Source organism: Struthio camelus, chromosome 16 (assembly GCF_040807025.1).
Source record: "Struthio camelus isolate bStrCam1 chromosome 16, bStrCam1.hap1, whole genome shotgun sequence".
Taxonomy (NCBI): Eukaryota; Metazoa; Chordata; class Aves; order Struthioniformes; family Struthionidae; genus Struthio; species Struthio camelus.
In genome coordinates, this window is record NC_090957.1 from 20612116 (window position 1) to 20640089 (window position 27974).

At 45.3% G+C, this 27974-nt stretch overlaps 1 protein-coding gene and 1 long non-coding RNA gene across 2 annotated transcripts in view; one reads left to right on the forward strand and one right to left on the reverse strand.

Moving 5' to 3' along the window:
• The first annotated feature begins 1081 nt into the window (after positions 1–1081).
• On the forward strand, positions 1082–25997 carry LOC104154143 (uncharacterized). Its single transcript, XR_696389.2, has 5 exons — positions 1082–2077; positions 13713–13778; positions 20377–20642; positions 25577–25703; positions 25917–25997. It is a non-coding gene; the product is annotated as an uncharacterized lncRNA (long non-coding RNA).
• Positions 25650–27974, reverse strand: part of MSI2 (musashi RNA binding protein 2) — a 286908-nt gene continuing 284583 nt past the window's right edge. The window contains exon 13 of the mRNA XM_068909335.1: positions 25650–27852. Within this exon, the coding sequence (XP_068765436.1) occupies positions 27746–27852 (107 nt within the window). The 3' untranslated portion in view covers positions 25650–27745. The remainder of the gene's footprint in view (positions 27853–27974) is intronic.

Genomic DNA, 27974 nt, shown 5'->3' on the forward strand with positions numbered 1-27974 from the left:
CCGGTAGTCAATATTATATAGCGGTGAAACTGAGGCACAGGGAGAACAAGTGACTCACTCAAACTGTGACTCAAACTGCAGAGTGGGAGCAAAACCCAGGAGTTTGCCTGTAATGGTAATGCTGCAGCATAATTACGGCATGTGAGCCGGGTTTCAAACCTGGAACGAAGACCTGAGGAATTCTTCTCTGCAAATACAGTTTGCCAACTCTTTTCTACTGAGTACAGCATATTCAAACAGTATCATTGTCATCCAAGAGCACCAGGAGATCTTAGTAAAGAAGTAAGTGGAGCCAATGAGAGATTTTTCCTTTTTTACTGAGCTAGGTGACAGTTAGGATGATTAGGAGTTAGATTAGGAACGGCCATCTGCTCATTTGTCTCTGTATTATGGGTGTTATGCATGCAAGCACTTACTAATCTCTTCCTTGCTTTGTCCTGACTGTACCTAGAAAGACAGTCACCACTGCATCCTTTTGCAAGGTGGAGAAAAAAAAGAAAAAGGAATCTTCTCATGCAAGTTTAGGGGGAGGGAATAAAGCTAATTTGAATAAACTAATTTCTTTTTCCTATTGAGTGACTCAGGCTAGAATTCCCCAGCTACCTACCCTGGAAAATTACCAGCTTCCTGCACACATGCAGAACTTACACAATCCGGCATCGGCGCTGAATGCTGCAAAGCTAGCTGGGCTCTGTCCACGCCGCCCGGTCTGTGATGAAACACAGAGCACCCCCTCTTTCCCCGCACGGCTGAGCACCACCAGGAGCTCAAAGAGGCAGCTGTGGGGATGTCGTGAGCAGCTAGCATTACTGTAAATGAGGTCATGGCAGCACAGCGTGCCTTCATCCCGCTCATTGTCTGCACAAGGGCCTGGCTGAGTCATCTCCTGCCACGAGGTGTTTGGAACAAACAGTGCTGCTTTTTGGGAGAGCAAGCGCAGGGGGTAAGAAGAGGTTGGAGATTTCGTTTAGAGTTCAGCAACAGCTGCCACAGAGGCACATCTTGGCCCCTCTGCCCTAGAGGGGACAAAGCTGATGCAGCCTGTAAAGCAGGTGGAGGATGAGTGTGGAGAGACTTCAGCATTCGGGGAGCCCCCACGTTGCGATGCGCTGCGCAGGAACCGTCTGCCCTGCAGCACATCCACCGACCAGCTGCACTGGGCGGCCAGCAAGGGAGGGGAGTTGTGTCCAGCCCTCACTGCCCCAGAAAGGAGCTACGAGCACTAAGGAGAGAGTGGACTGTCGGAGCTGCCAGACTGCTGCGGAGCAGGCGGAGGAGGAGGGGCTGAAGTGACTTTTCCAAGATCATGTGAAAGATCAGTGGCTGAGCTGCAAAGAGAGCAAGGAGAACCCAGCCCACTGGCCCGTCCGGAGTTTTCTACTCTGGATACACCTACATATTCCCAACAAACATCCCGCAATGGCACTTGTATGCACAAGTGCAGATGATTGTCCCACTGGGACATACATATAAATGATTGCGCATGTGATTTGGCTTGTTTTATACGTTGCGCTTCTGGCCACATCACTAGGTCTGCTTCAGTGTCGCTGAGCTGTGACTCAGATGGAGGCCCTGTATTCCAGCGTCTGGGAGAGCTAGGGAACTGCGGCGTAGCTGCGGCGGTGCCTGGAGTGGGAGGCAGGGTTTTGCTGTTAGGCTATGGGAGTTCGAACTGTACTTCCACAATTTCCCGTGGTGCTGCTGAGCTTATCTCTCTGATGCCCCTTTTCAGACATCCTGGTACAGGGCTGCTCTTGCAGGCTGTGCCAGGAGTCCCAGCGAGAAGCTTTAGAGCAGCACTTGACACAGGGCTGTTTTGCCACGTTTCTCTGCCTGGCCCAGTGTGGCTCTTCCAGAGGCACTGCAGCATTTGCGCTTAAATCACTTCTAGTCAGCTGGTTCATTTACAAACAGTTCAGTTCTCTAGTGCTGACAAAGCTTTAGTGCCAAATTTCCATTCCCTACCTTGCTTTTCTCTCTTTTTGGCTCTGTTTCAGGTTTGGATCACTTCATATTGCCTCATTCATGCCTGCCATTGTACCAGCTGTCTCCTGAACCCAAACTCCCTGTCCTGAAGGTAAGCAAATACACACACATGCGGTCTAGGTTGTGTATTGGCACAGACCTCTTGCCAGCTTGATCCATTGCCACGTATTCAAATCCACCGTCCCAGATTCCATTCATTTGTTTCTGAAAATCTTGCCAGCAGATGGTAAAGGTTTAGAAGTTAGCACTCAAGGAGTTAATGAACGTGATCAGATTCACTCAAATGTATGACTTGGCGCATGTTTACACCCAGAGTACTTTACTAGTATAGGAAAGCTAAAATCCTATACCAGCAAAACTCTTCCTCCAGATGCAATGTCCTGGCAAAAACAGCTCTTCTCCATGAATGCAGACGCACACGCAAACAAAACAAGCCATACGAGTAGAAGCACAGTTTTGCTGCTATCGGAATGTCAGCAGTAACTTCTGCTTGGCCCCACTCTGCTGAGGAGGAATCATGGCTGATATAGACATGCCAACAGAAGCCTGAAGTATAGTATAAAGTACCTAGGTTATTTTTGCTTTGTGGCTTATCCACATTGTAAAGTGGGTGCTTCCAATGTCTTCAGATTGGAGCTCGTGCAATTTAAAAACCAAACAAAGAAGAGCAGAACAGAAGTCCCTTTGTTCCTCCCTTTTTAAGAGCATTTGAAGTATTTACAGATTTACAGGTGTCTAGGATTTTTCTCCATTGGAATGTGCCCGGTAGCTGAGTGCCAACATCTGTAAGCTTTTACAGCTCTATAAAGAAACAATCAGATTTCAACCCCTGTTTGTCAGTTATCTGGCATGACTAGAAATGATTAGGCTCACATCCTAGTCACAGGGCTAGGCTGTCCCTTCTAATAGTTGTGATTTGCGTCAAGCACAGTGGTGCTTAAGGAATGGTGCACATCTGGTTTGGTGGTACCCAGAGTGAGAAAATCTGTGACAGGTCCGTTCTCTCTGGGTCACAGATTCAGATACAGTCTGTGTGGATAGTGCTCAAAGGTCAGCAAAAGCTTTGGCTTGTATAGAAATGTGCTTGGTGGCCTCCGTCCAGTCCCATTATGGAGAGGTCTGCATGGCCAAAATCATTGGCACCGATTGCCTGTCTTGTTAGTAGCATTGGCAGGGAGGCCGTAGGCTGAGGAGCGGACTCAGTGCCATATCTCTCAGACGACTGATCACAGAGAACAGGGGCAGAGCTAGTTTTTCAAGGGACCCTTTGCATGCTCCAAATATGAAGCTGCTAGAGGCATTACAACAGCTCTCTGCAAGTTAAATAGAATACAGGAGAGAAGTAAGTATGTAAATGTATTGTCCTGTAAATTTAGGTCTCAACTCAAACCAGTAGTTCCTGTTACCTTGTTCCCTGTCTCTAGCCTGGAGAAGCTGAGTGCCTGCTAGGGATGGGTGATACTGAATCACATCCGTACTCTATCTTGGGAAGCATGATCACCAATGATTCAAGCCACTTCATTTTGGCAACAGGAACCAAACTCAAACCCGGCTATAAAGACAGGTCAGAGATATGCAGAGTTATTATACCCTTCTGAAGGGAAATTCCTTGTTCAGCATTACAAACAAAGACTGCACCAAAGCTAGGGAGCAAACAACATCCCTGGATAGTGCTATCATCACATTTAGAAAGTCCTATATGCCTTACCTTCCCCACCAATTTAGAATCCACAGGAAAGTTTAGGAAAGTGCTTAGTGTCATTCTAGATGTTGTCTCAGAGCTTTCTTGGGATAGGATTAGAGTGCAAGGTATATTTGAACCATGTCATTTGGAATGGAGATACTTTTGCGGTGTTCATCAGTGACTCACGTGATCTCACTTGGAAAGCTGAATACTGTCTCCCTAGCTCCCTCAGGCTTTGTTCTTTGTGTACTATGTGATCTGCAGTGTCCCAGAGAAGCCTCGCTCTCTTGATAGTTCACAGATGCAAATTTGGTTTTTGATAGAGTTAGGTTCTGAGGCACTGAAGCGCTTTGGCCAAAAACATTCGGCCTTCCTCACAGAACTCACCAGTCCTCCAGGACCCCTTTCTATCCCCAGAGCACTTATTTCAATGTATTCTATTTTCATTTACCTCTCAGTGCCATTTCTGCTTCTCCCACCAATTTAGTCCCTACAATAAGAGCAGGAGAAATGGAGCTCCAAGCAAAGCGTTCTCTTTTGCTTTCTTCTTGCGTTGTTTTTGTCTTTTATTATTTCTGTTCCCCCTTTGCCCTTTGGCTGGCATCCACAGAAGGACCACAAGGAGAGGAGTAATAGAGACATAGCTATCCTGGGGCAAAGAAATGCTGTTTAATTTAGATGATGGGTCTTAATGCAGCCTCACAGCCAACTCACGCAGGTGCTGGGCATGTGAATGAAAAACACGCTCAAAACTATGGCAATGCCAGCCAGATATTTGTGCAACTGATTTATTAGTGAAATTCCTCAGGATGGAGGGGGGATCACGAAGCTGCCGAGTGTGATAAATAACTCATTGTAATGTATTATTTAGAAAATTATAATGAAAAGCAGAAAATATATGGAAGGGAGCAGACAAATACATTCCCTAGTTGGCAAGTTATTGACTAGTTAGAGCCAGGAAACAGATATTTAGGAGAGTTTGGGAATTTCCATGGCTTCCCCTATGAATAAATCACAGATCTGTAGACATATTTATTGGGTGTCCTGCTGCTGTATTTGATTCCAGGGGACAAAATTACTCCAAGTTGGTAAGAGGCTAGCAAGCTCCTCAGTTCTTGGTTGCTGGTTTGAGTACAGCCTGTCTGAAAGTTGTATTCAGCTGCTAGCTGTTGTGAAATGAGTTTGCTGGTTCCCTGCTTTTCCAACCACTAGGACAGTTGTCTCACTCAGGTCACCCCTAAACCTAACACTGATGAATAGTCTCAGCAGAGACCCCAGTGCCTGCAAATAGACTGTTAAAGGTGGAGTTGCAGCTGACTGATAGGGAAATTTGCACTGCTTCTTTCTTATGAGGAGATTTCATCTACCTGGACTGTCAGTCCCACACTGAGGGGGAGCATTTCTTTATAAAGCCATATTAACTAACCCTGCAGTTACATCAAACAAGGAAGGATGGAGATGGAGAAAGGAGTGTGTACACATGAGAGGCAATAGCATCAAACAAAGTCTAGAACAGGGACTAAAATATGGACTTCCTCTATTTCTCTTAGGTTCTCCTTTACTGTGAATGTTAAAGGGACTTTGCTGTAAGGGATATTCTAATGAAAACTGAAATTTGTGTATAATATTCCAGAGATTTTTTGGAGATATGAAAGGTCATGCATTTCATTGCAAGCAAGATTGGAAGGTTATTTTTCAAAAAGCTTTTTCTTGGAAAAAGTGAATTGCAAGAAGCATTTGCAATTCCCCAGGAAAGTGAGGAAAGAACCCTTTTGTTAGCTTTTTTTGCGTGGAGCTGCCTCAGCGTGTCATAACCTCAGCTAGCGTTAAGACTAAACATTCATTCTTATAAAGTCCAAAGACAAACTATCGAATCATAGAGACAGGATGATTAAAGACTGCAAGATTTAGGGAGTCCTGCTGTACCGTGTAATCCTACTTGCCCTGCATCAGAGCAGGTTTGTTTTCTTATTAATTATTAGTTAGCATCAGTTTATTAGAATGAGTGGGTTGGTGGATTTTGGCCCTGCATATTCCCACTGCAGTCTAACTGAAAGTTGCAGGGGAAAGCTTTCCAGTGAAGCTCTGCACAGTGTAGAAAAGGACAAGCTCAGTTTTTTATACCCAGATGTTTGCCCATGAAAGATTTTTTTTTTCATGTAAATGGCATTAGCTTGTGCAAAAGGTGGGCTAGTAGAAAGATATTTTTCATGCACTTCTGGGACGCACATCAGTTTGAAATGACAAAAGGTCAGTTTTCCTCTTAGCATTTCTGCCGTTCTGGGGCTGGGATGCCACTAGAAGACTAAAACTAACAAGTTCACGTTCCACCTTTCTCTTCCCACTACAACAAACATCTCATTGAAGTATATATAAACCCTGTAAGACAAACACAGAAGCAATTTATTTTTCTATAACCTCTTTTTCATTCCAGTTACAAGTTCTATGCAGATTCACCCATTACAGCTCCATGACTGCTCTAAGAGGGGGTGTGAATATTACTTTTTTTAATCTGAGAAAAAGGACATGGTCCTATTACATCTTTTACCTGTGACCACAGAATAAAACAGTGGCACAGTGGGGACGAGAACTCAAATCTCGCTCCTTGTCTGGCTGTAACCTTGTGTAACCAGCAGGACAGCAGCCTTGCCCTGCTGCGGCCATCATCCACTCTCTCTTTCCCAGACCACACAGAACACAGCCTTAGATTTCCGTCCTCCTTTCTCCTTCAGTGTGACAGTCAGAAAGGATATGGTTACAAACTGTTGTGTTATGCACAATAAGCTGGGCAGGCAAGCTTTTGCATGCCTGGCTCATAACATTCATAAATTGGTACCTATCTGAGGCATTTGTGTGGGCATATGTTTGAGTGTGAGAAAACAGAAGATTTAATTTCTCTTATGGCTCAATAAAGTTTTACCAAATAACCAGCCAATTTGCTATTTCACTTCCAAGCCTAGCTCAGCATAATTCCCTAGCTACTTTCTTGTGGGCAGAGCAGACTCTGCCTCAGGAGAAAAGCAGCTGTGGCTGGAGCCTGTGCCGAACAGGCCACGGCCGCCTGGCCACTCGCGCCTGCCCGCCAGATATTGGCAGCTGGGCATGGGGCTGCGGTCCCGGAGCAGAGCCGGTGGCACCAGGGGGTGCTGCGCACTTGCAGCTCGGCTGGCCACCGCTCCCGGGGCTGGGCCACAGACACTGCTGATGTGAAAATGGAAATAACAAGACAAGCTTTTTTTTTTTTTTTTTTTTTTGCTTGCTCCCTAGTCATATCCTGGGGATGATGAAGATGTTATTAGGGTGATGTTTCCCTTAGCAACTCAGAACGCGCTCTCTGCTCCTTGCTGTAGAGATTTTTAAACTTCTGTTATCTTGTGGGGAAAAATATGTCCTTGTGTTTGTGACCGCTGCCTGCAAACCTGAGGCCTCAGTCAGGGCTGTTGTCTGATGAAGATCCCTCTGCTAGAAACAGCCTCATCAGAGCCCACTGTTTTGAAAGCACATGGACAGCTCCAGCCCTTCCCAGTGCTAACGAAGGGACAGGGCAGCCCAAACAGCCCACAGCTGGGCTTCTCCTTGTGGGATGCTGTGTTAGCAGGTTGTAGGAAAAGAGGTGATGCTGAACCCCTCTGGGCATCAACCAAAGAGGGAAAGGCTCTGTGCAGGGTCCCCTGCCTTGTGCCTCCCACGTTTTCTCTTCACATGGAGATACCAGTGAGGTCTTCCAGGTCAAGGAAGGGAAGCGAGGCCTGCAGTGAGGAAGCAAGAAGGAGCCACATGTCTTGGGATTTTTATATACTCCCAAATGTCGTCTGTGACGTGAAGCCTTCTGCACAGCTGTCCGTTTCACGTGAATACTTAGTGTTGGCAGGGATGCCACATGGCGTAACAGAAGAGCTGCCAGCCTGTGAGATGGAGAGAAGCTGCCTTAACCCTTTCCCCAGTGCAGGCAGCCCTGTTACTTTGGTGTTGCTTTTTCAGTACTTTCCAGTGTTTAAAGCCCCTTCTGTGCTTACAGCGCCCTAAGCATGCTGAAACTATACCCGCTTGGTCTGGCTTGTGCATACAGCTGCTACTTTGCTGTCAGCCATGTCTCTCATTTCTGCAGCTTGTGGCTGGTTGAAGTCTCTCAGGAACCCATCGCAGGGCCTGATCCAAATCTCTTGAAGCCCAAGGGAAGCGTTGATGTTGTTTCCAGTCATGCAAATAGGCAATGAAACCAGGAGATGGTTTTGCAGTTCACGATGCTCTTAAAAAAGCAAGGCCAATAGTTGCTTTTGGAGTAATCGGGAGGAGAAACGAGGACAAGGAGAGCCTGGGATTAATGACTGACTTCTCTGCCAAGCAGAGGCGCTGAGTCAGACAGGAGCATGTGCGTGTGGCTACTTCTTCAGCAGCCACAGAGGATCTCAGAGTCTGTCCCTGCCCCAGTGCTAGGCCCAGCACAGCCCACTCGCAGCCATGAGGAGGGGTTATGCTGGCAGTCAGCAACAGCAGCATCATAAAGTGTTCACGAGCAGAGGCTGGTGGTGAGACTGCAGAGACAGCAGGCAGAGATGATGAGGAAGAGGAGGAGGATGTAGCGTGGCTTCAGACTTCACGTGGGGCTGAGAACCAGGGTCTCTTGCATTGCAGCCCCAGCGATGAGCTGCCCTTGCACTCCATTCCTGCCCCTCTGGCTTGCTTAGACGTCATTAGCAACAGCACCGTTAGGTCGAGTTACCCTACAGCAGTTTTTGATGTCCCCTTTGTGCTCACTTCAAAGCTTAGGGAAATGCTGCTGCATCAGTTGCATCAGTTGCCGCTGTGCTGGCACTTCCCTGCCTTTGGAAGGACGGGGAGGGGGGAAGGATTTGTCTGTTCCAGCCTCTTGCCAGTTTAAGGTACAGCCTTCTGGTAGAAGGACTGACAAACAGACAGTTCAGTCTCTATGAAACTATCAATCTAATCATCTCTTCCCTTCCCTCTCTCCCTAGGTCTCCGATGATTGTGCCCGCAAAAAATTGCTTATGCATTTTTATAGCCTCTGAAGTCTTGATTTGTAGGCACAGACACATAAGTGCTATACAATTAACCCACACTGTTTGCCCTGTGCAGTAATTTGGCAGTGCAAGATCAGAGGCTACTGATGAAAATTAACCATTTGTGGTTGGAATCATTAAGCCCTCACAACTGCACACTGGCAAAATGCCTCCCTCTGTCCCTGCTGCGTGTGCCTGTTGTCTGTCCAGCAGCCCTATCCAAAGAGCTGTATTTAACTCCCTTACTCTCCAGGCCAGTCCCTTTCTCTTCAACCCTGCTGCAAATTCACGTTCAGCCTTAGGCATCTCATTTAGTAGGGGAAGAAAATGATATTGAAGTGCTTAAGGATGAGGGAAAGTCTTTTGCTTCCTGCCAGGTCCATGCAGTGAAATTTGCAGGAAAGCCCCTAGCCAGTTCCCACTGTAGGGCTGAGATGTGCGAATTGCACCCGGTGGAAGAGAAAAGAAGAAGAAATCCAGCTGACATTGACCTTCCTGTTGAGTGAGCGTGGCTCCCTTTAAATCCAGGTGGACTTTCAGAGAGAGGTAAACATGAGAGCACGTCTCATTATTTTTTGAACTCCTTTCAAATTATTTTTTTCCTCTCATACAAAAGCAGAGTTTAATAAACCGGAGAAGAATAGACTAAAACTTTTCCAGCAAGGTTACCTCAGCTTATATATACCATGAAGGCAGATAGCCCCTTGATTTCTGCCTTTCTCTTGAAGGGTTTGGGACACTGGAGTGAGAGAGAGGAGGTCTGTTTTCAGTTCAGCTTCCAACTCTGCTACCAAGGTCTTTTGTGAGATTAGGTAAGTCGCTTATTTTCTCTGGTCTTCAGTAGGTAATAGCAATTTAGCCTCTGCTTCGCTCTTCCCAGGAAGACAATAAAGATTTATTAAAATAATGGCAGTAATGCTCGGTAGTGTTAGATGCTGGAATTATGACAGTAACAGAGTGGATATAGCCATAACCTTCAGAACTAAGGGAAAGAGCAGGCTGGACAAAATGCAGTTATTCGCTATCATCCCCTGCATGTAGTACAAACAATTTTGTGTTAAGTTTCTTCTTGCTTCCTGTTGCATCCAGGAGCAGAAGTGATGGCACACAAAAGGCAGCTGCTCATAGAAGTAAAGATGGCAAAGCATGCTTTGGCTTTTGAAAGCCAAAACTGCACCCAGGTTTGATCAGACTTTCATCTACCAGATTTTTTTTCCAAAAATCTAGATGACATCGGCAACTCTCCCTCCAAGCTAGGCCCTGTTCTAGATCCGAAAGTACCTAGGACTGGATTTATGAGAGCATAAATGCATGCTATTCATGTTCCTTGGTGATTTTACTGGCTGCCTATCTGTCTGCAGTAACCTCTTCTTTCTATTTGTGATCTGCTGTGAGCTTATGTTTTTTTATTCAGTTTAAACTGTCAGAGGCTATGGGTGAAGTTCAAGCGTAGCTCAAGAGGTGCAGGTCGGATTGTTCAGTTGCTTAAACTGAGTGCAAATCACTGAGATGATCAATAAGGTAGCATCGCTTGGACAGGTGTGGGACCGCGGCTGTGTGCACAGAATGAGCATAACTGACTGGCAGCAGAGAGAACAGGGGAGGGAGCGTACTGCAGGAAGTGTGAGGAAACTTTTCACCTAATGGAAAAATGCTTTCAGTCTGCCACGGGCAACCAAGGGCAAAAGCTGGACAGGGGGATGTTCTCCTTGCTCCCATCTTCATCAGCAGCCTCAGCCATCAGAGCCCAGCCCCTTCTAGCTGCACCGCATGCTCCGCGTTAGGAGCCTGTGTGGGCAGAGACCAGCCAGTTGCACGTGTGAAACAAGTGATCCAGCGAGCGCCACTTTTGCTGCACTGAATGCTGCTGAGCAGCGTTCAAGGGCAAAGCATGGATCACAAACTCCTGGGAGGAGATGATACTAGTCGTCTCTCAAACCGTCATCCGAGGCAGAATGAGGAATGATCTTCTTATATCAAGGTATTTTTTCACCTTGTGCTGATGGAAATGCAGCCTGTGGGGAAGATGGGAGGTCCCATGTGTGGGTCCCAGGGCTCTGACCGAGGAAGGGTGTGGGGCAAAGCAAAAAGAGGGAGCAGGCCTCAGAAAGAGCAGGAGAATGAGGAGTCTGCCAGGGCTGAGCCACAAGCCACAGGCCCCCCGACGCGAGCCTGCTCCCTTGGGAACGGATGTTCTCCTGTCCCTCCCCTGCCCCAGCCATGGCTGTCTGCCCGAGCTCGCTGGGTTATATTGGTCTGCGGAAAAGGGGAGCTGTAGGAAAGCTGAGAGTGATTTAATAGTGGATAAGTATGGAAAAAAGAAATGTGAATGAGTTTGGGCTGGGGTTCAGGATCACCAGCAGCATGCCTATGGCAAGACTTGTGTTCAAAGTGGAGGAATATTGGTGGGATACACTGGTTTAATGAGCATTTTCCCTGTGGTGAGTCACACCCAGGGGAAACTCAAGACATAAAAACCCCTTTCTGGTGTGGAAAATAATGGCTGTCAAGATTTGGCCTAAGGCGTCTGTCTGCCTAGTTCTGATATTATTGGTGGAATTAATGGGAAGTCAACAGGAACCCATCGCAGAAATCCAGTGTATTTCAGGACTGCTTTTGGTACTTTGAGCAGAGGGATGTTTTCTGGTTCAGGTGCTGCACTAGGATTAGACGATCTGAGTTCAGTTTTTGGCTGCACCATGGGCTTCCTGTGTGACTTTGGCAAGCTACTTAATCTCTTGGGTTTCAGTCAGCTTCCCCTCTCAGAGGGATGTTCAGAGGCTGCATCACTAACGCATTTTACACCCTTAGCTAAAATGGTAATATTAGACCTGGGCAGACAGAGGGACTGAAAGAAATAAATAAACCCATCCTTACAAATTTTCTGTGGACCATGGAAGTGCCACCTTAGGTCAGCAGGCATCCAAGAACATTTCTACTTCACTAGAGTGTAAAATACATTTCACCTTGAAAGAAGTAGGTGCTGGGTTTAAACAACGAACTTTCAGCTGATGACAAGCGCAGTACTTCAAAGTTCTCCTTTTGACTTGGATGCCATCCTATCAAAATGATCTGTGGATTACCACCAGTTGGGTTTATCGGCAGCAAAGATAATGTAGGTGTTTTCAGTTGTACAGCGGAAGAAAAGATAAGGGGAAGGAAGAGCTGGGAGAGAACTTGACTGAGTGACTAAGATAAATTTACTGTACTACAGGAAATCGAAATGTGAAATAAAGATCTCAAACAACTGAAATATTTAAAAAGATATAGAAGTTAGGTGCACGTGACAGCCATTCTGAGCAAGGCAGCTCCCGGCAGGATGGTCCTTTATCAATCCATCACCCAGCTGGACTGAATATTATAAAAGATAATAGGGTGGAGAAAGAATTGAAATAGAAACTAACCATTAAAGGAAACTGAATGACAGGTTCTCGGTACAAAATAGGATTATAATTAGCAGGAAGGGACAGAAAGTTTTCCTCTTTCTGCTGCTGTTTGTTTTTCTTTCTATCTCAGTCAAGATTGTCTCGGGGTGGAGAAACAATCACTGTTATTGAGGTGAGCTGTGTTTTTCCCAAGATTTGGGACTCAAGATTGGGTCAAATCCCAAGATTCGTCTCTCCAAGACATCTTTTCACAGCCCTTGCGGGAGCACAGCTGCAGACAGCGAGCAGGAACAAGGGCTGTGCCTGCCCCCTCCCTGCCCTGCCTGGGGGGCCGTGGCAGCAGGAGGGAGCTTGCTGCCCACGGCAGGTTTATCCTACCATCTCTCCTTTGGTCTCTGCTGAGCAGTTCCTGATGGCTTTTCCGTGTTGGTTGCAGTGTTGAAGCCAGCTGTGGTGGAGCTTATCTCACCCTGAGACTGTGACACAGCACTCTTCTTGTGGTTAAGGGCTAGCTATCAACCAGGAAAGCCACCTGCAGTCCAGGACTGGGGAAACATGTGCTCCACATCTGGCCAGGTCTTTGGGATAGCCTCTCATGTACTAAACTGGCCCTCTGGGCTCGGTGTCCTCAGGTTCTAGCTCACCTTCCCTGCTAGTTTTCCCTCCCTTAACTCATCTCCTCCCACTACCCCAAGGTGCAGATGAGCAAACCCTCACTGCCATCACTGTGCTAGCACAGCGTCTGCAGACCGTTGTCCTGTTCCCTCCAGGTACGCGTTTTATACCTTCTTCCAAGCCCTTTGAATGGCTTGTCCAGTATGACCTCTTCACAGCAGAGACTGTTTATTTGTACAGCACTTTGCTCCCTAGACATGATCAGATAGATATAATAAATAATAACCATTATGGAATCTCACAAGGGTGGTCAAAGCGTGGGGAGTGGCTCAGACTTTTAGTATGTATTAGTACCCGTGAATTTTAGATGTTAGCAAGCAGTGTTGAAAGGAAACCACACTTATTCAACTTCAATATGTAGCTTTACCAACTGGCTGTAATATCTAAAGAATAGGTACCTTTGCCACATGTAAAAATTCCATTGACTGAGCACTAATCAAGTCAGACAAAGCTTGATATATTCCTATGGGCCATCTGCTGCCATCTAGATCGGTTTTAATTTTCTACTGTGCTGATTGTCAGATGTTTGCAAACTTTCATATTCAGCCTTTCCTTTTTGTTGCTGCCTCACAATCCCGCTCTCCTTTCACATGGCTTTCACAGGCTCTAAAACCCACTGGAAGGAGGAAATCCAGGCTCTCTCCCGTATCATCTCCTGGGAGGGAAGACAAATTTGTCCGGGCTGAGATCCAGTTTGCCTTTCCAAGGATATCTGTGGTATCCTTCCACATATAGTTTTTGTGACCATTGTGGTCCTAATGGCGTTTTTGCCCTTTCTTTGGGATTGTCTCCTTAGTGCTACAGCTGCTTCTCAATGTACTTCATGTGTGGCTTTACAGTAGGGCCCATCAGTACGGCAGCTTTAAAACGGTATATATGCTTTTGCAATTTCTTGGCATAAGCAATGGTTTCTTGGTCTCCATCTCTTGCTGCTAACAATTCTTTATTTTCTCATCGCAGGACCTCAAAAATTATGACCAAGACAGGCAGCCCACCCTCCTTGGGACATCTGGGATGATTTGAAGAGTAAGTTACATGATCTTAATGTCATAGCAAACTCTGCTCCCTTTCATTTCTGGAGGGAATTTCCATTCCAATACCAGCTTGTTCTTTCTCATTCAAGTACATTATAAAATCTTCATGAACTTCAGCTGGACCAAGATTATGTTCTGTTTCTTTAAAATATCCTTCAAAATATAAATGCCAAGGTGAAAACATTTTAGAATGTTTTTTTCTTTTGGCCCTTTTAATTTTGAAGCAGTGATAGTAATGCTGTTCATACTATTAAATTCAATATTTAGAATTTTGAAATTGTAGTATAAATAAAAGAGTTCATGAAACATTTTTAGTTTCAGTGAGAATAGATTTGGTGGATCTAAATGCTGGGAGCTGAAAAACTGTGCTCATACATGAGAAGCCTGAAAGTGAAATTGTCTAGAAAGAATAATGAAGCTCATGAGTGAAAGGGAATAGGAGGAGACAATGGGCTTACAATGTTGGGAAAGAAATCATCATAATTTGATTGTGTTTAGTAATCCGAGATGTAATTAATAACACGAGAAGGGACATTTGAAAAAAATATATATTATGTCTGTTTTGAAACTGGCTGTCTCTGCATTTATTGGACATAATGTTTACCCTAAAGCCAGTAGGAGACTGAATTCAGGCTCCTGATTCTGCCTCTACATCTGATTTGTTCAGTAACCCAAGGCAGACTCAATACTTCATCTTCCTGGAGCTCTACTTCCAGTGAGAATGTTGAAACTAAAGAGTTTGGAGGATTTTTAGACAGATTAGTTAAAGAAGACTAGGTCAATCCATGAATTTAAACTAAGCCGGTCACTGGGGTATCAGCCTATCTAACAATATAAAAAGAATTGTTTGAATACAAAAACATCCATCTGTCTGCCACTGTTACAGAGCCTAGCAGGTCATCATGCAAAATGCTTAAATTGGATCGTTTTGGAGATGAGACAACCTAAAAATGTCCAAGATAGAAGAAATTGATACATCATTATTTCTTGTTATCTTCCTCACTGAAATTACCCTACGTGTTGGAATATGGTTGAAGAATGAAGTATCAGTATAAATGCACTGAGGGAACTGGAGCCTTTCAAGCCATGCTGTTGAGCTGCCTGATAGCCTTTATACTTCAGAAATTAGGCAAACAGAGCTAGCATGCTGATCCAACATATTAATTGTTTGTTAACCTTTGCGTAACCTTTAGAAAATCTTTGGATGTGTGAATTCAAAGCCCAGAGTACACTTAGTGACTCCCGGGATACAAAGCAGCGTTCACTTGGGGTTAAGATCCTCAGACTGGAGGAAGAGTGAGGGATGCATACCAAATGTGGCTTATGTACACATCCTGGCAAAAATAGCCCTCTGTAAGTGACAGGCGCTGGAGAGTTTGATCGGAGCAGGAAGTGGTAGCATTCATGACCAGCCTGAAAGAGGAGTAACCTGCATGCTGACAGGTTTCTGCAGTGAAATCCTGTAGGTGTTCTGTATTTCCCATGCTGCAGCCCTCCTTCCTTCACTGCAGAGTGTATAGTTTTTCTGTTTTGCGGCTTCCATTCGCCCAGGCTCGTGGAGCCAAATCTCCTGTTTGCATGAATAGATGTAGATGGAAGGATTTTGGTGGAACTGCATAGCTTTCTGCCAGCTGACTATCTGGCCCAGGCTATGCAAGCTTCTCTGCTCTAGTCAGCAGTTACAACGGCCAAGTTCTGCCCCAGTGCTAAATGAGCCAGTCACTGCAAAAGATGTGTGTGAGCTACACTGGAATAGTAAATAGCCATTAACGTAGGGAGCAAGGGTCAGTCCCCAAATCCTAAGCTTTGATTTACACTTGGGTGGGTGTTTCCCCATAATGATTTGTTCACTTCTACTTCCCAAGTAGAGTCAGGAAGCTTTACATGCAGGTGCATCGCCCTCTCCATTAGTCTGGGTGGCCCTTGGCTGTCTCACAATGAGTAACTTTGTTCTGAGCTTCCTGGCACATAGGGGGCAAGCAGGGGAGCTGGCAAAACTACAGCGTGCTCTCATTGTTGGGGCTGTCGCTGCCTGCACGCACCAGAAATGACATGGTAGGAGCCTTGTGCCTGCACGTCTTCTCCCCTCTGGCTTGCAGGGCCCTGAGTTGGTGACGGTCTGGCAGTAGAGAGGGTCTGTTATGCCTTTGCTGGCAGGGTTGTCTGGGAGGTCCTTGGGATGATTTCTGTAACTGAGGAGCTGGAGGTCATTCACTCTGTGAAATTACATCTTACATTTGTTTAATGCCTTCTGAAGCTCACGAATAGCTTCATTTAAACAGCAGACAGCTTCGTTACTGACAGAAAGGAAGAAAGGAGCGTATAAAAAAAAATCTGCCAGGGCAAACTCACTTTTGCCCCCTTAGTCCTCTTTCTATTGCATGATCTTTTTCCCTCCTATGCCTTGCCTGGGCTGTCCAGGAGTGCTAGTTTTCAAGAGACAGCAAATGCTGTACAGCAAACAGCAGACAAAGCCTCTGCCCCAGTGAGCTCACAGTTGAAGAAAGTCCTTAGAAAGTGGATGCAACTAACCAAACGCTTGTTTTTTCTGCTCCCTTCCATCACGTTAGAGGCAATCAAAGCTCTGTGCCGCCACCAGATTGCCTTGTCCGTTCCAATGATCTTTAACTCCATTTTTTACTGAGCAATCAGAAGCACTTTCTCTTCGTCCAGGTGGTCTTTTCCCATTTTACTCTTTCCAGTCCCAGGACCCAGTGCAGTCACATCTCATCATGCCTTTTCTCAAGCCATTTGTACATCCTGCTTTTTCTGTTGCCGTCAATTTAGTCACAGCCTCTCTTCCTTGTTCCACTCTCTTCCATGCTAACCACAAGTTATTTGGGAATGAAACTCAGCCTTTAGAGCCCTGGTGAATGCAAATGCAAATCCCCTGCATCCTGCAGTGTGGCTTTCTAAACATGTGCCTGTCAGCTTTGTAGGAATCAGCCGTTGCCTGATATAAAAAGGGATAGAATTCTACCCCAGTTTGCACTCAGTGCCAGTCCCAGCTCAGCTTGCATGTGGATAGGAGAGAGGACAAGGAAGCCTGATAGTTGCCAATTCATAAAAGAATGATGCCGGCCTCAGTCCCTTGGAAGTTTGCCTCAGATGGGGCTAAACGAGCACCACTGGCATGGAAGGGAGGCAGGCAGGGAGACACAAGATGGGGCAACTGACTGATTCCTAGTTCTTGAATGATAGGTTTTAACAAACTATTTAAAATCCTTTTACTCTCAGAAGCCAGTGCTGAGGGGTTTGCACTGAGGCATATTTGAGAGAGAGAAGAACAGACAGCTGTAAGCCCCAGTGCAGAGTCATGCTTCTTAGTCCCTCTCGTCAGAGAACATCTCACCTGGTTCTTCCAGTGGTTTAGCTGCAGCACGGAGCGCATAGAACGGAGGCGTTCCAGCTCTTTCCAGATGTGGCCCTTCCCATTTTCCGGGGGACTCAATCCCTTTAAAAGGCTTCGCCTACAAGGACTGTTTCAAAGCAGATAGATACCAATGTGGGTTTTTAGTCATCTTAGAAGAGAGCTATTGGCTCCTGGGGGAGTAAAGATTGAAAACTGCTGATATAGAGTGATACTGCCCTCCTGAAGGCTGAATGTATTATTGTGAAGGACAGTATCCTTTGCCCATTCAGGCTCTGACCCTCCCAGTTCACCATGTTGTGCGTCTTCCTGTTCTTTCCTGGTTTTCTCTGGGCAACAAATCCCTGGGTGTCTCGTCCCCCACACTGAAGGTTTTCTCTGCTCCAGAGAGTCTTTCCTGCTGGTCTCTGGATGCAAGTCTGTCCCTCCCGATAAGGCAGTCCCGAGCTGCCGCAGCCCATTGCTCTCCAAGCTCCAGTCCCTTCCCGCAGGCTATTCCTCGGCTTTGACCTTTTCTGCCACCCTCCCGCCGCCAAGACCACTCTCAGCTTCCACCCAGTTCAGCTCATCTAAGGCTCAAGTGCTAATTTTGTTCACGCTGCAACTCTGGTGCTGCGAGGAGGTGAGCTGATCACTCGAGGACTGACAGCCTTTCCACTGCCCACGCGTGTGGAGGACAGGCACGTCTTCCGCTGCGCCCCGGGAGCGGCTCGCCAGTGTCTCAGGTTAGTGTGGCAGAAGGAGCCCTGTCGCGTGCCCCGCCAGCCCTAGCAGCAGCAGCAGGGTATCGCAGCATCTTTGGAGGCACTGCAGCATGCATCAGGCTCTGCTGTGTGCTCACCCACACCTGGGCAAGCTCGCCTTCACCCTCACTTAACCAGGCAGGGAGGGCATACTTATTAAGCCTTTCATTGCAGTAGCAAAGGGCCTGGGCTGCAGCATTTGCCCCTAAACTTAGCTAGAATACTTCTTGACCATCAGGGGAATTCGGATCTCAAGTGTTGAGATCCATGCTAACACAACATCTTTTTTTGTCCTTAGCTTACTCAGATTTCAACTTGGACTAAAAATCATGCAGCAGTAGATTTTAAAATACAGGATCATCTTTACTATGTAAAGAAAAAAAGAAAAATAGAAAAAAGAAAAATAAAAGTAAAAAAGAAAAATAAATTATATGGAAATATGAAGTCGTTTAATAGAAGTCCTGCTTTTTTCAGGTACACCAAGCACCAATTGAAAAAAATACTTTAACCATGTGATTAAATGTAAGCTTGCTCTTAAGTTTGTTGCTGTTCAGCAAAGCAGTCTAGCATGCGTTGAAGTACTTTGCTGAACTGGGCTTTTGTGATGTTTCTGATTTTCCCTGGGCAGAGGAATTAAACTGGAGTTGGCGTCACCTATTAATAAGGCAGCAAGTATCCGAGGCAGTACTTCTGCAATGCAACAGAGCTCATCATTTTTCTGTATATGAGCAATTAGGCTGTACCAGGAGGCCTATGTCTTTATATCATCACCTAATGACAGTGCAGAAGTATGCAGGGGAAGGAGAGGGAAAAAAAAATCACATCCATATTTAATTGGCAAAGTTATCACCTTCACTTCAGAGCCCTAACTTACAGCATTTCTGGCCAATTTCCAAGTCAGTTCCGTTTCCCCAGACTGGAAAGCAAGTAAAATGTCCTTATATTATACTTCTGCAACAAAATACCATTTTAAAGCTTGTGAACATGCTCACAACTGCAGTAAGTAACAAATAGTCTCTTTTCTTTGCAGCATACAAGAATACCTTTGAGTTGTTAGATCCCTTTTATTTTTTTAAGGAAATTGTTTGTGTTGTTATTATTATACAGCCCCACACTTGCCTGTCAGATTAAATTTTTTATTGCACTAAAACAAAAAGCCATCTGGAGCTCACTGCATTCTGCTATCAGTATCGGAGAGCAGCAGCATGTCCCTTCTCTAAACCTGGTGTTTTTATTGCTCCCAAGGTCTTTTTTTTTTTATTCACCACTTGCTTGTTTTCATCCTTGTGTCCCCTAAGTCCCTCTAATTCTTGATTGTGTTTCTTGGGTCTCAGCGCCTTTACGGTAGGTTTCCAGTCCCTTGGCCATGCATTTCTTGGGGTGGCAGCATAACTGGAAAGCGAAGCACAATATGGGCTGTCAGCTTTTGTTAAGCATTTGAGGAAATCCATTGCTATTTCAGATGACTGTATATGTTCAGTCAAATACCTCATTTACCAAGTTCTTCATTTTGTTTTGTAAGCCCTGAGGTCCTTCTTTACGTTTTCAACACTTTGCTCAGGCCCCAGGTTTTAACTGAAGCTATTTATCTTTTTCTCCCTTTCTCTCCTCCCTCTTCAACTAGGAGCTAAACGAAAGGCATGTAATGGAGAATGGCTGGATTGTCAGGTTTCATAAAGTACCTTAGGAATCCGTAGCTGCTTTAAAGTGTCTGTGTCAGCTCTGCTCTGCCTTCCATAACCGAACTAACAAGGTATCTCGAGGATAAACTGGTTGAGTATTTGCAGCATAAACAGGTGGCTAAGAAATGGTGTTGAGTAGGTAGTGCCAGGCCCTTTGCCTTAAGGACTTGAGTTTGAAAGCACAGAAGCAGGAGATGGGTTTGGGCAGCCTTGATGTGGGTGAGTGGCTAAGGCACAAACGAATGTGCAAGACTGAGCCCCGCAACTTTCTTGGACAAATCTGCAGCTTTTCTGGGCTTCAGCTTCCCAGTATGTGACAAGAAGGGAGCGTTTTCCAAATGCTTCTGTTAATCCAAAGAGGATCAGCTATTCAGTTACATTTTGATGGTGCCAAACTTGTCTTCAGAAAGCATAGGCTGCGCGCTGAGAACACTTGTTTACTTCCTCGCAGTGGGAGAAGTGTTTGGGGACGTTCCAGGGACAAAGCAGTATTAACGCGCGGCATGCCTCATGTTCCTCCCAACATCTAATAGGGAGCTGCTGGGCAGTTTGCCACTCTGTACCCCCACAGAAATCTGAAGCTTGGGCAGTTTCATCCCACAGGTGCCTGGGATAAAGGTTAATGATGAAGGACAGCAGCTGCGTTTATACCTGAAGGACCATCCAAAGATCCAGTGAAAGAACCAGTGCAGCCGAGTATTCTTTCATTTCTGTCCCTGTCCCTTCTGCTTTGACACACAAGGCTGCCAACACTTGGACACACCATGAGTAACCAAGAGAAATGTGCTTTTGCAGGAACGGCCTTAACTCTGTCCCTGAATGTCCCTTCAGAGTCACAAGTAGCCATAGTTCCCCTGCTACTTCCAGCCGGGCTAGAACAACTGCTTTGCACTCCTGCGGCGGGGTTCGGAGCATGGGAAGGGCAAAGGCCCTCCTTGGGAGAGGACAGGCCTCCTGCTTTGCCAGCCAACACCACTGGAGAGAAGCTGACGCCACCTTGCCGTTTGTCCTAGGCTTATGAGATGCACGGGGTCATGTTCCAGCCGTGCTCCTCTCCAGGGGTAAGTACAAATATTTTTTTAGCATGCTCTCCCACCAAGCTCCTCCCCTTCTTCCATTGCCAGCGTCCCCTCCTCGGATTTGAAGTATTTGAAGTCTCCTTCTGACTGTTGACCTTGAGTCTGTATCAAATGTGATAACAGATACCCTGAGGTAAGTGTTGTTACTTTTACTGTGAGGAAACAGAAACCAAGGTGGGAGGAAGAGGTTAGACCACCCCAGGTAGATGACATTGTGAATGACCACAAAAAGCCCTACCAGAAAATAGAGACCCTTCACGTTTACCTCGTTTTAAGTTTGCACCGTTCCATAGCAGAGGATATTACTTTACCATCTGTGTTCTGATGAGACAGAGAAAGAAGAAAAGACAGAAAAAGGAAAGGAAAAATATCAATAACTTCTGTCTCCTAAAACCCAGTAACTAGCCTTTGACACTTCTCTGCCACTTCATCTTCACAAAGCCCTGGCTCTCTGAAGATTAATTGATGTAGGCCACTCAACCTATTTTCAAATCCCTTTCAGTTACCATTTAAAACCTTCTGATTTATTTTTTTTGATAAAGTCACCAAGGCTTTTTATGGATTCTCAAATGATTGTCCAGCCTGACAAATTGGATTCTTAAAGCTGATTCTTTAAAGAAAAGGATGTGGTTTGACAAGACAAGAAACAGCTCATCTTTGAGACAGGAGGATAAATAAAAAAAAAAAATCCCCATTCTTCGATTTCAGTGTTACTCAATGGGTGTCTCACTCGTCACTGATAATCTTATCTGTCTATGATAGGTAGGGCCCGGGACAAAGGGGCCCTGACCAGGCTGGAGGGCTGATACGCCTCTGATTAATAGAACTGTCCAATGCACGCAGAGCCTTTGGGAAGGTGATTAATGCCATTTGATACGAACTCTGACCCCCTCCGCCTTGCAAACAACGTGCCCCTCCGCCTTGCAAACAACGTGCTGGGAAGCAAAAGGGGCACCTTCTGCCTCCTGTGACAGATTGATTCCTGCCTCCCTTTTTGTGTGCATGTTGGAACTGGCAGGGTTGTGGCAACTCCGTGGTCACCTCTGACTTGTACTGAGGTTTTTAAGGTCGTATTGCTCCTGAGTGCTTCAGTTGATGTTTCTGATGTAATTTTTATTGTCAATGCTCAAACCCGGCTTTCTGCTAGAGTCCAAATACCCAGCATCTTGCCTCAGGCTTTGCAAATGGCTAAACAACATTTGCCTCTAGCTTAGTGGTGGGGCAGAGAAGCTTGCACTTTGCCCTGGAGCCTAAGTAATGCATTTCTGAACTTTATGAACCCAAACAAGGATTCTCCTACAAGATTTATTTGCATACACGATTGGAAATTACTCTCCTACACCCCTATGAATGCAGATGTCCTTTTGGATGTGCCAGAATAAAACTTGCGTGTGGAAATTTCGTCAGGGTTGTTGCATCTCAAAGAGCAGTTGTATTAAAGCAAGGACCACTGGGAAAGCAGCAAGGGCAGCATCATTCATAACATCACTGCTTAATTAATGCTGTCTGTTCTGACCACTGGCACTCCACAGGTCTTGCTGGAGAGAGCTTGCACTAGAAGAACCTCATCTTGTGACATGAGTTGAGGCTGCTCCGTTCCTCACAGAATTGCTTGGTGCTTGGTGAACAAGGAGATTAAGAACCACCTAAAAGAGACCCAAGTTATGTCTGCATTGCTGTTAGAGGTACAGCTGCAGCAGTGTTAATATAGCAGAGCTGAGCTGATAATAATGAAACCCCAGCAACACATCTTTCAGCAAGTCATGGTTGCGTTGCTGTTCGTACCTAAGCTAAGCAACATAATCTGCTTCAAGGGTGTCAGGGACAGCAGTCCTATCTCTGACTGCACTGTCCACTTGCAATAGCCTGGAGAAAGGAGAAAGACATCTCATGAAAATCCCATGAACTATTTTGTTTGGCCAACAACTTTTCAAATTCTGGTTTTCTTTGCTGTACAGTAGGAGTCCAAGGTCAGGAATGGAAGCTCTTGTGGGGGAACAGGCCATAGTATGTGTTATGCAGTGCGAAGTGAGCTCTTAAGAGTCCCCTGAGGGATGAAGATGCAGGAGGCAGTGTGCGGAGAGGGACAGAACTATGAAGCTGACAGAGGCAAAGAAATAAAAAGAGCAGAAAGAGAAATAAAAGGGGCTACCTTTGCTAAAATGAGTAGTAATTGTTGGTGCCTAGCTAGAGACCTGTCTGAGAGGGCCTGGTTGCCCTTTGAAAAGCAGGCCCTCTAAAATGTGTGCAGTTAGATCGCAGACACAGAAGCACTTCACTGCATGAGTCACTTCAGAAAATTAGTATTGTTACTAGCTCTGTAATGATCTGGGAGCAATATTAGATCATGGTGCTGTTTTGACATGAAGATACTGGCCCCTGCCAGTGAGTAGCTCAGAAATAAGCCGCAAGAGTTTCCTTCTTTTATCTTCAAAGCGTGTGTGAGATACAGGCCAGTGGGAAATGCTGCCCATACAGCGCGTTGGGGGAACCAAGCGATTCAACGTTTACGAAGAGCAGTGCCTAACTTTTCCAGAACCCGGGAGTATTTCTCTAGAAAATTAGAGCTGCTGTATGCAAATCTATGTCATGCTGAGAGCCCAAGCAGCAGTTAGCCCTGCCTGTCCCTGAATTACCTCCAGTGCATACTTGCAAAAAAGACGAGGGAGATGGCTCCCAGGCAGAGCACCCCCTCGCAGCTAGTGGAGGCTGCACTGACATTGCTTCTTCTCTACCTGAAGGTATAGCTCAGTGGTACTTGAAACTCTCAGCTGAGACAGGCACCAAGGAGCCGCTTGGCTCAGGCTGTGCCCAGCTTGAAGGACCCAGATGGGTCCTTCAAGACCACAGTGGGCTTCAGTGGCAGGTTTGCATGGAATCGCACTTCTGACTTTTTAGCGTAGGCTGCAGGGAGAAAAACAGAGATGAGGAAAGAGGAACTTAGAGCTTCAGTGCTGCATTCTAGTCAGGAATCAGAGTATTTGGTCCTTCTAGGCAGGACAAGATATAATCTCTTTCTATTTAAATAATATTTTCATAGTTGATTTTTACTTTTCTTTTTTTAATTGCCTACCTCTACTTTGAAAATCTCACGCCTAGCAGTTGCTCTCAGTAACGGAAATACATCATAACTCCTACTTGTTCCTTATATTGTATGACTCCAGATGATACTTTATATCTTACTATGATTATTTATTATGATGTTCAGTTTAGTTCTGTAGCACAGGGAGATCATTAACCTCTTCTGCAGTAAAGAGAACTCTCCATGTTGTTTTCAAAGCCATTAAGACTTTGAAAACTCCTCTGTTTTTCCTTTCTTTTTTTTTTTTAAACTAGAAAACCTACAGGGCTGCAGAATAAAATGCTGACACAGGTCAGCTAATGCAGAAGGAGCACAAACCCTCCCGCTGTGTCTTACTGAACTGCAAACGGAGCTTCAGAATAAGGAACAAGTCATTTGCTTGTTAGAAAACACACTCATGTGCTGGGGGTCTGGAAGCAGATTTCAGGGATGCTGATTTGTGCCTATGGCCTGATTTTTTATTGTTGTCCACTTGTCAACCAGGCATTTTGTGACTTCTTGGAGAAAGAAGTTAAACAGGCAGTGCACTGGCTAAGTTCAGTGGGAAATCTTATTTACGGATGGCTCCAGTCCTTCACTTGTATCATCAGTCAATTCAGAGGCAGGGACTGAGATTTCAGGGACACTGAGGCAACTGACAAAGAAGCTAGTGTCTATTTTTATGGGAACTCTGATACTTAATGGTCCCAAGTACTAAAAAAGGAGGATTCATACCATACTTTACTGACAGGCAGCCACACCACAGGGGAAAGGTGGTCCCAGGGGTGACGAGGAATGAGAAATCCCAACCGGGGGTGTCTTAAGAAAAGAAGCGTCCTGAAGCTGTGACTGTTCAGGCTGAGCAGAGGTAACAAGTGGTGGAGGCCCCTCTGTGTGCTGATCTGCGGAGGTTAACAGTTGCTTTGGCACAGTCAATACACTTCAAAGTAAATTCTCTTACTCTTCAAATAAAGCCTATAAAAGGCCTCCCAGGCTATTGTCCTTTTCCCCTGTAATCTCAGGACCCTACTATTAGCTGCATTGTTTCGGGTGCTTTTTTCTGCTGGGTTTACACGGCATTGTGCCTGCCTTGGTGAGAGTGAGGAATGTCTTTTACAGATTACTGCTTTCAGCAGCTGCATATGGTCACTTAACATCTATTTATGGCCCTCTAATACTATCCACAGATGCTGTTTGTGGTTGCTGGGTCTGCACATAGTACAAATGGGGAGAACCTCTTGATTTTCCATGGCTGGCTAAGGTTTCAGCTCAGATATGTTTAATTGCTGGACACGCAGTTCAGCCCACTGGGAGATTTAATTTGTTGTATGGGGAATTAATCTGTAGAAGATGGAAACAGATGCTCTGTCTCCCACCCAGCCAGGTAGCTCCAAGAGATATGTGTTCACTCTGGAGACTGCATTTTGCTCAGGATTGAGATGTGATCCTGATTAAAATACTGTCTGTGGTAATGCTGGTAGAAGAGATACTCACTTCTTACAAAGTCACCTTGCTTCCAAAGTCCATGTTGTGTTCCTTTTCACCCCAAAGATTCAGAAATAAGATGTTCCCGATCTCCATGTAACCACAGGCTACTTTAATGCGATGGCTGATGGTAATAAAGCCTTTGTAGATGTCCCTGTTTTTTGGAAGCATATCGTGCTGACCATATGGCTGGGGAATACGGAGGCTACATTCATGATGGGATGCTAATGAATTGGTAACTTTATCTGATCTGTCTGTACTTCTCAAAAACAAGAAAATGCTGTTCATTAATTCTTGTTAAAGTGCCATCATAAAGAGAAAAGCATCTCTATAAAAAAAATTGCTGCAATTTCTTATTATTCTCTTTCAGAGTCTTCCAGATCAAATTTTCTCCGTTTGCAAACCAGGAGATGATTTTCCTAATGGCTGTAACTACATTGCTCATATTCTGGCTGCACAGACCTGCTCCTATATAGCTGCAGTACATCTGGGAGGAGGTACGTATTTGCTTTTGGACAAAGTGAACATTGTGACTTGAGGGAGTAGTGAGAAGAATTAGGTGCTGTTTTCACACAGCCACTTTCCCAAAAGTAGCTGCAGCTCCACGTACGTGCTTGCAGCAGTGTCCCAAAGAGCTTTCTCAGCTGTGGAGTACTGCCTGAGAATGAACCTTCATAGCCCACAGAAACATTATTGGTTCTATTTAACAGATTAAGGTGTTGGGGTCCAAAAGAAGCTGAAGAATTAGTCTACATGTGGGAACAGAACCCAAATCTCCTGACACTCACCTGCAGCTTTCTGGTCACAAGACCAGAACGTCTGTCATCTCAAGGTTAAGCAGGCAGACCCTTTTAGAGGAGTTTGATGGTAAGCAGATGAATAATAATTATGGCATATTAATCTTATCTGCAGAGCATCCATAACTCTTTCAGTGGTTCATATGGTCCAATGTTTCTGGCCTGATCAGAAATCACCATTGGCTCCTTTCTCATCATATGAGCTTTCCTCTTTTCTCATCATATGTTGCCCAGGTGAGCTGGATAGAAATGTCTGCAACTGTGAAATACAAATTGTTGTAAACAGCAGTCCGCTGACCTGTCGGTCGAGTAACTCATGAGGGATGCAGTGCTTTGCTTTAGTGTTGGTATGCTGACATTGTCTTCCATTGAGCTACAAGGAAGTTTAGCTGTAGGTTATTCACCATAACGTTGAGAAAGCTCCAGGCTAGTGAGGGCCGCAGAACTGTTCTGCTCAGGCCTTCAGTCCCAGTTATTTTACCCACTGCATCAAACTGCTGTTTTTGGTACTGCCTCACAGAGAGTGAAGCTCACAGAAGGCACTGCTCACACTGCTCTCTCTCAGTGGATTTTCGCTAGTAGAAGTTATGCTAGATTTTCGGAGAACAGAGTGCATCCCACCATTGGCAAATATTACTCTGGTGCCACAAAGACATCCTACATACTTTAATTAAAATGCTGGCAGGGGTATATTTCTGGTTGATGAATTTCATTAATCTGAGTTTTAAAAGAAGTAATGCTGAGAAATGTGGAACCTGAATGCCCCCCTTCCGTTTTCCCAAAGAATCTTTAAGCACTAGCTCCTAGAGGGGCATCAGAGATACAGACCAGCGGAGAGGCTGGGAGGGGGGAAGATGAAGGAGGAGGGTATGTATGCATGTGTATTTTGGGGCTTTTTAGAAGGAAAGATCATGAGTTTGAGTTTTGAAAGAAAACTAGGCCAAAAAATGCAGTAGATAGTTTCTAAAAGGATGATTCAAGCAGCTTTGATATGGATATGTTCCCTTGCAAAGACACAGCACTGGAGAAGCTCTTTATCAGTGTCAAATTATGACAAACGACATTGGGGGAAAGTCACAGGGCTGCAGAACATTGTCGCAGCTGCAACACCTTGGAAATTATACAGGTATCTTTACTGTTCCATGCCTTGGGGTTCCATTCTGGCCTTAATTAATCACAGAGAAAAAGGATTGTCTTTTCTCCTGTTCTTTTTAAGTTCTTTTTATAGCACGATAAATGAGGGAGGGAAGACGAGGAAGAGGAAAATTGCGTGTGGACAAATTTGGGCAAGATAATACCCTATCCTTGGCTTGTACACAAAGACATTATTGCCTTGCTGACAAAAGTCATTAGAAAATGTAGGGCCTGCCCTCGTGTCAAGTAGAATGCCGTGTAAAAGGAAAATTGAGGGGAATGCGTGAGCGTGGGGGGAGAGAAAGAGGAGAGGGGAAGCAGCAGCAATCAAACAAGGGCAATAAAAGCCGGGGACATTTCCTGCAGTGTGTTGCTGGAGGCCATATATGGTACAAACCAGCATGACTGATTAAAAAAAAAAAAGTGTGTGTGTGGGGGGGAATCAAGCCAGAGTTTCTTAACAGTACCTCCAGTCTCTTTTTTAAGAGTTCCCTTGAAGACTTGTCTATATAAATGTTGAATTATATGGTTCTTTGACTCTTTACTAGAAATTGCTCTGAATTACTTTTTTTATATAATCTGTTTCATTTCCAGCATTCTGCCGTATCTCACAGAGGAATATCTGTAGCTGTCAACTGGCACATTCTTCTGTTGCTAGACTGCTGTGCTGTGTCTTCTAATAAAGTTGCCCTCTGTTCCACCACAGGGCAGTAATCTGTAATGAAAATTTTATATGAGTGGTTAGGAAATGGAGTTTGAATCTGGGTTTCAAGTATGATTTTCATAATACTCTAGGCATATATGCACACAATGTTTGGGGATTTAGAAATAAAAGGG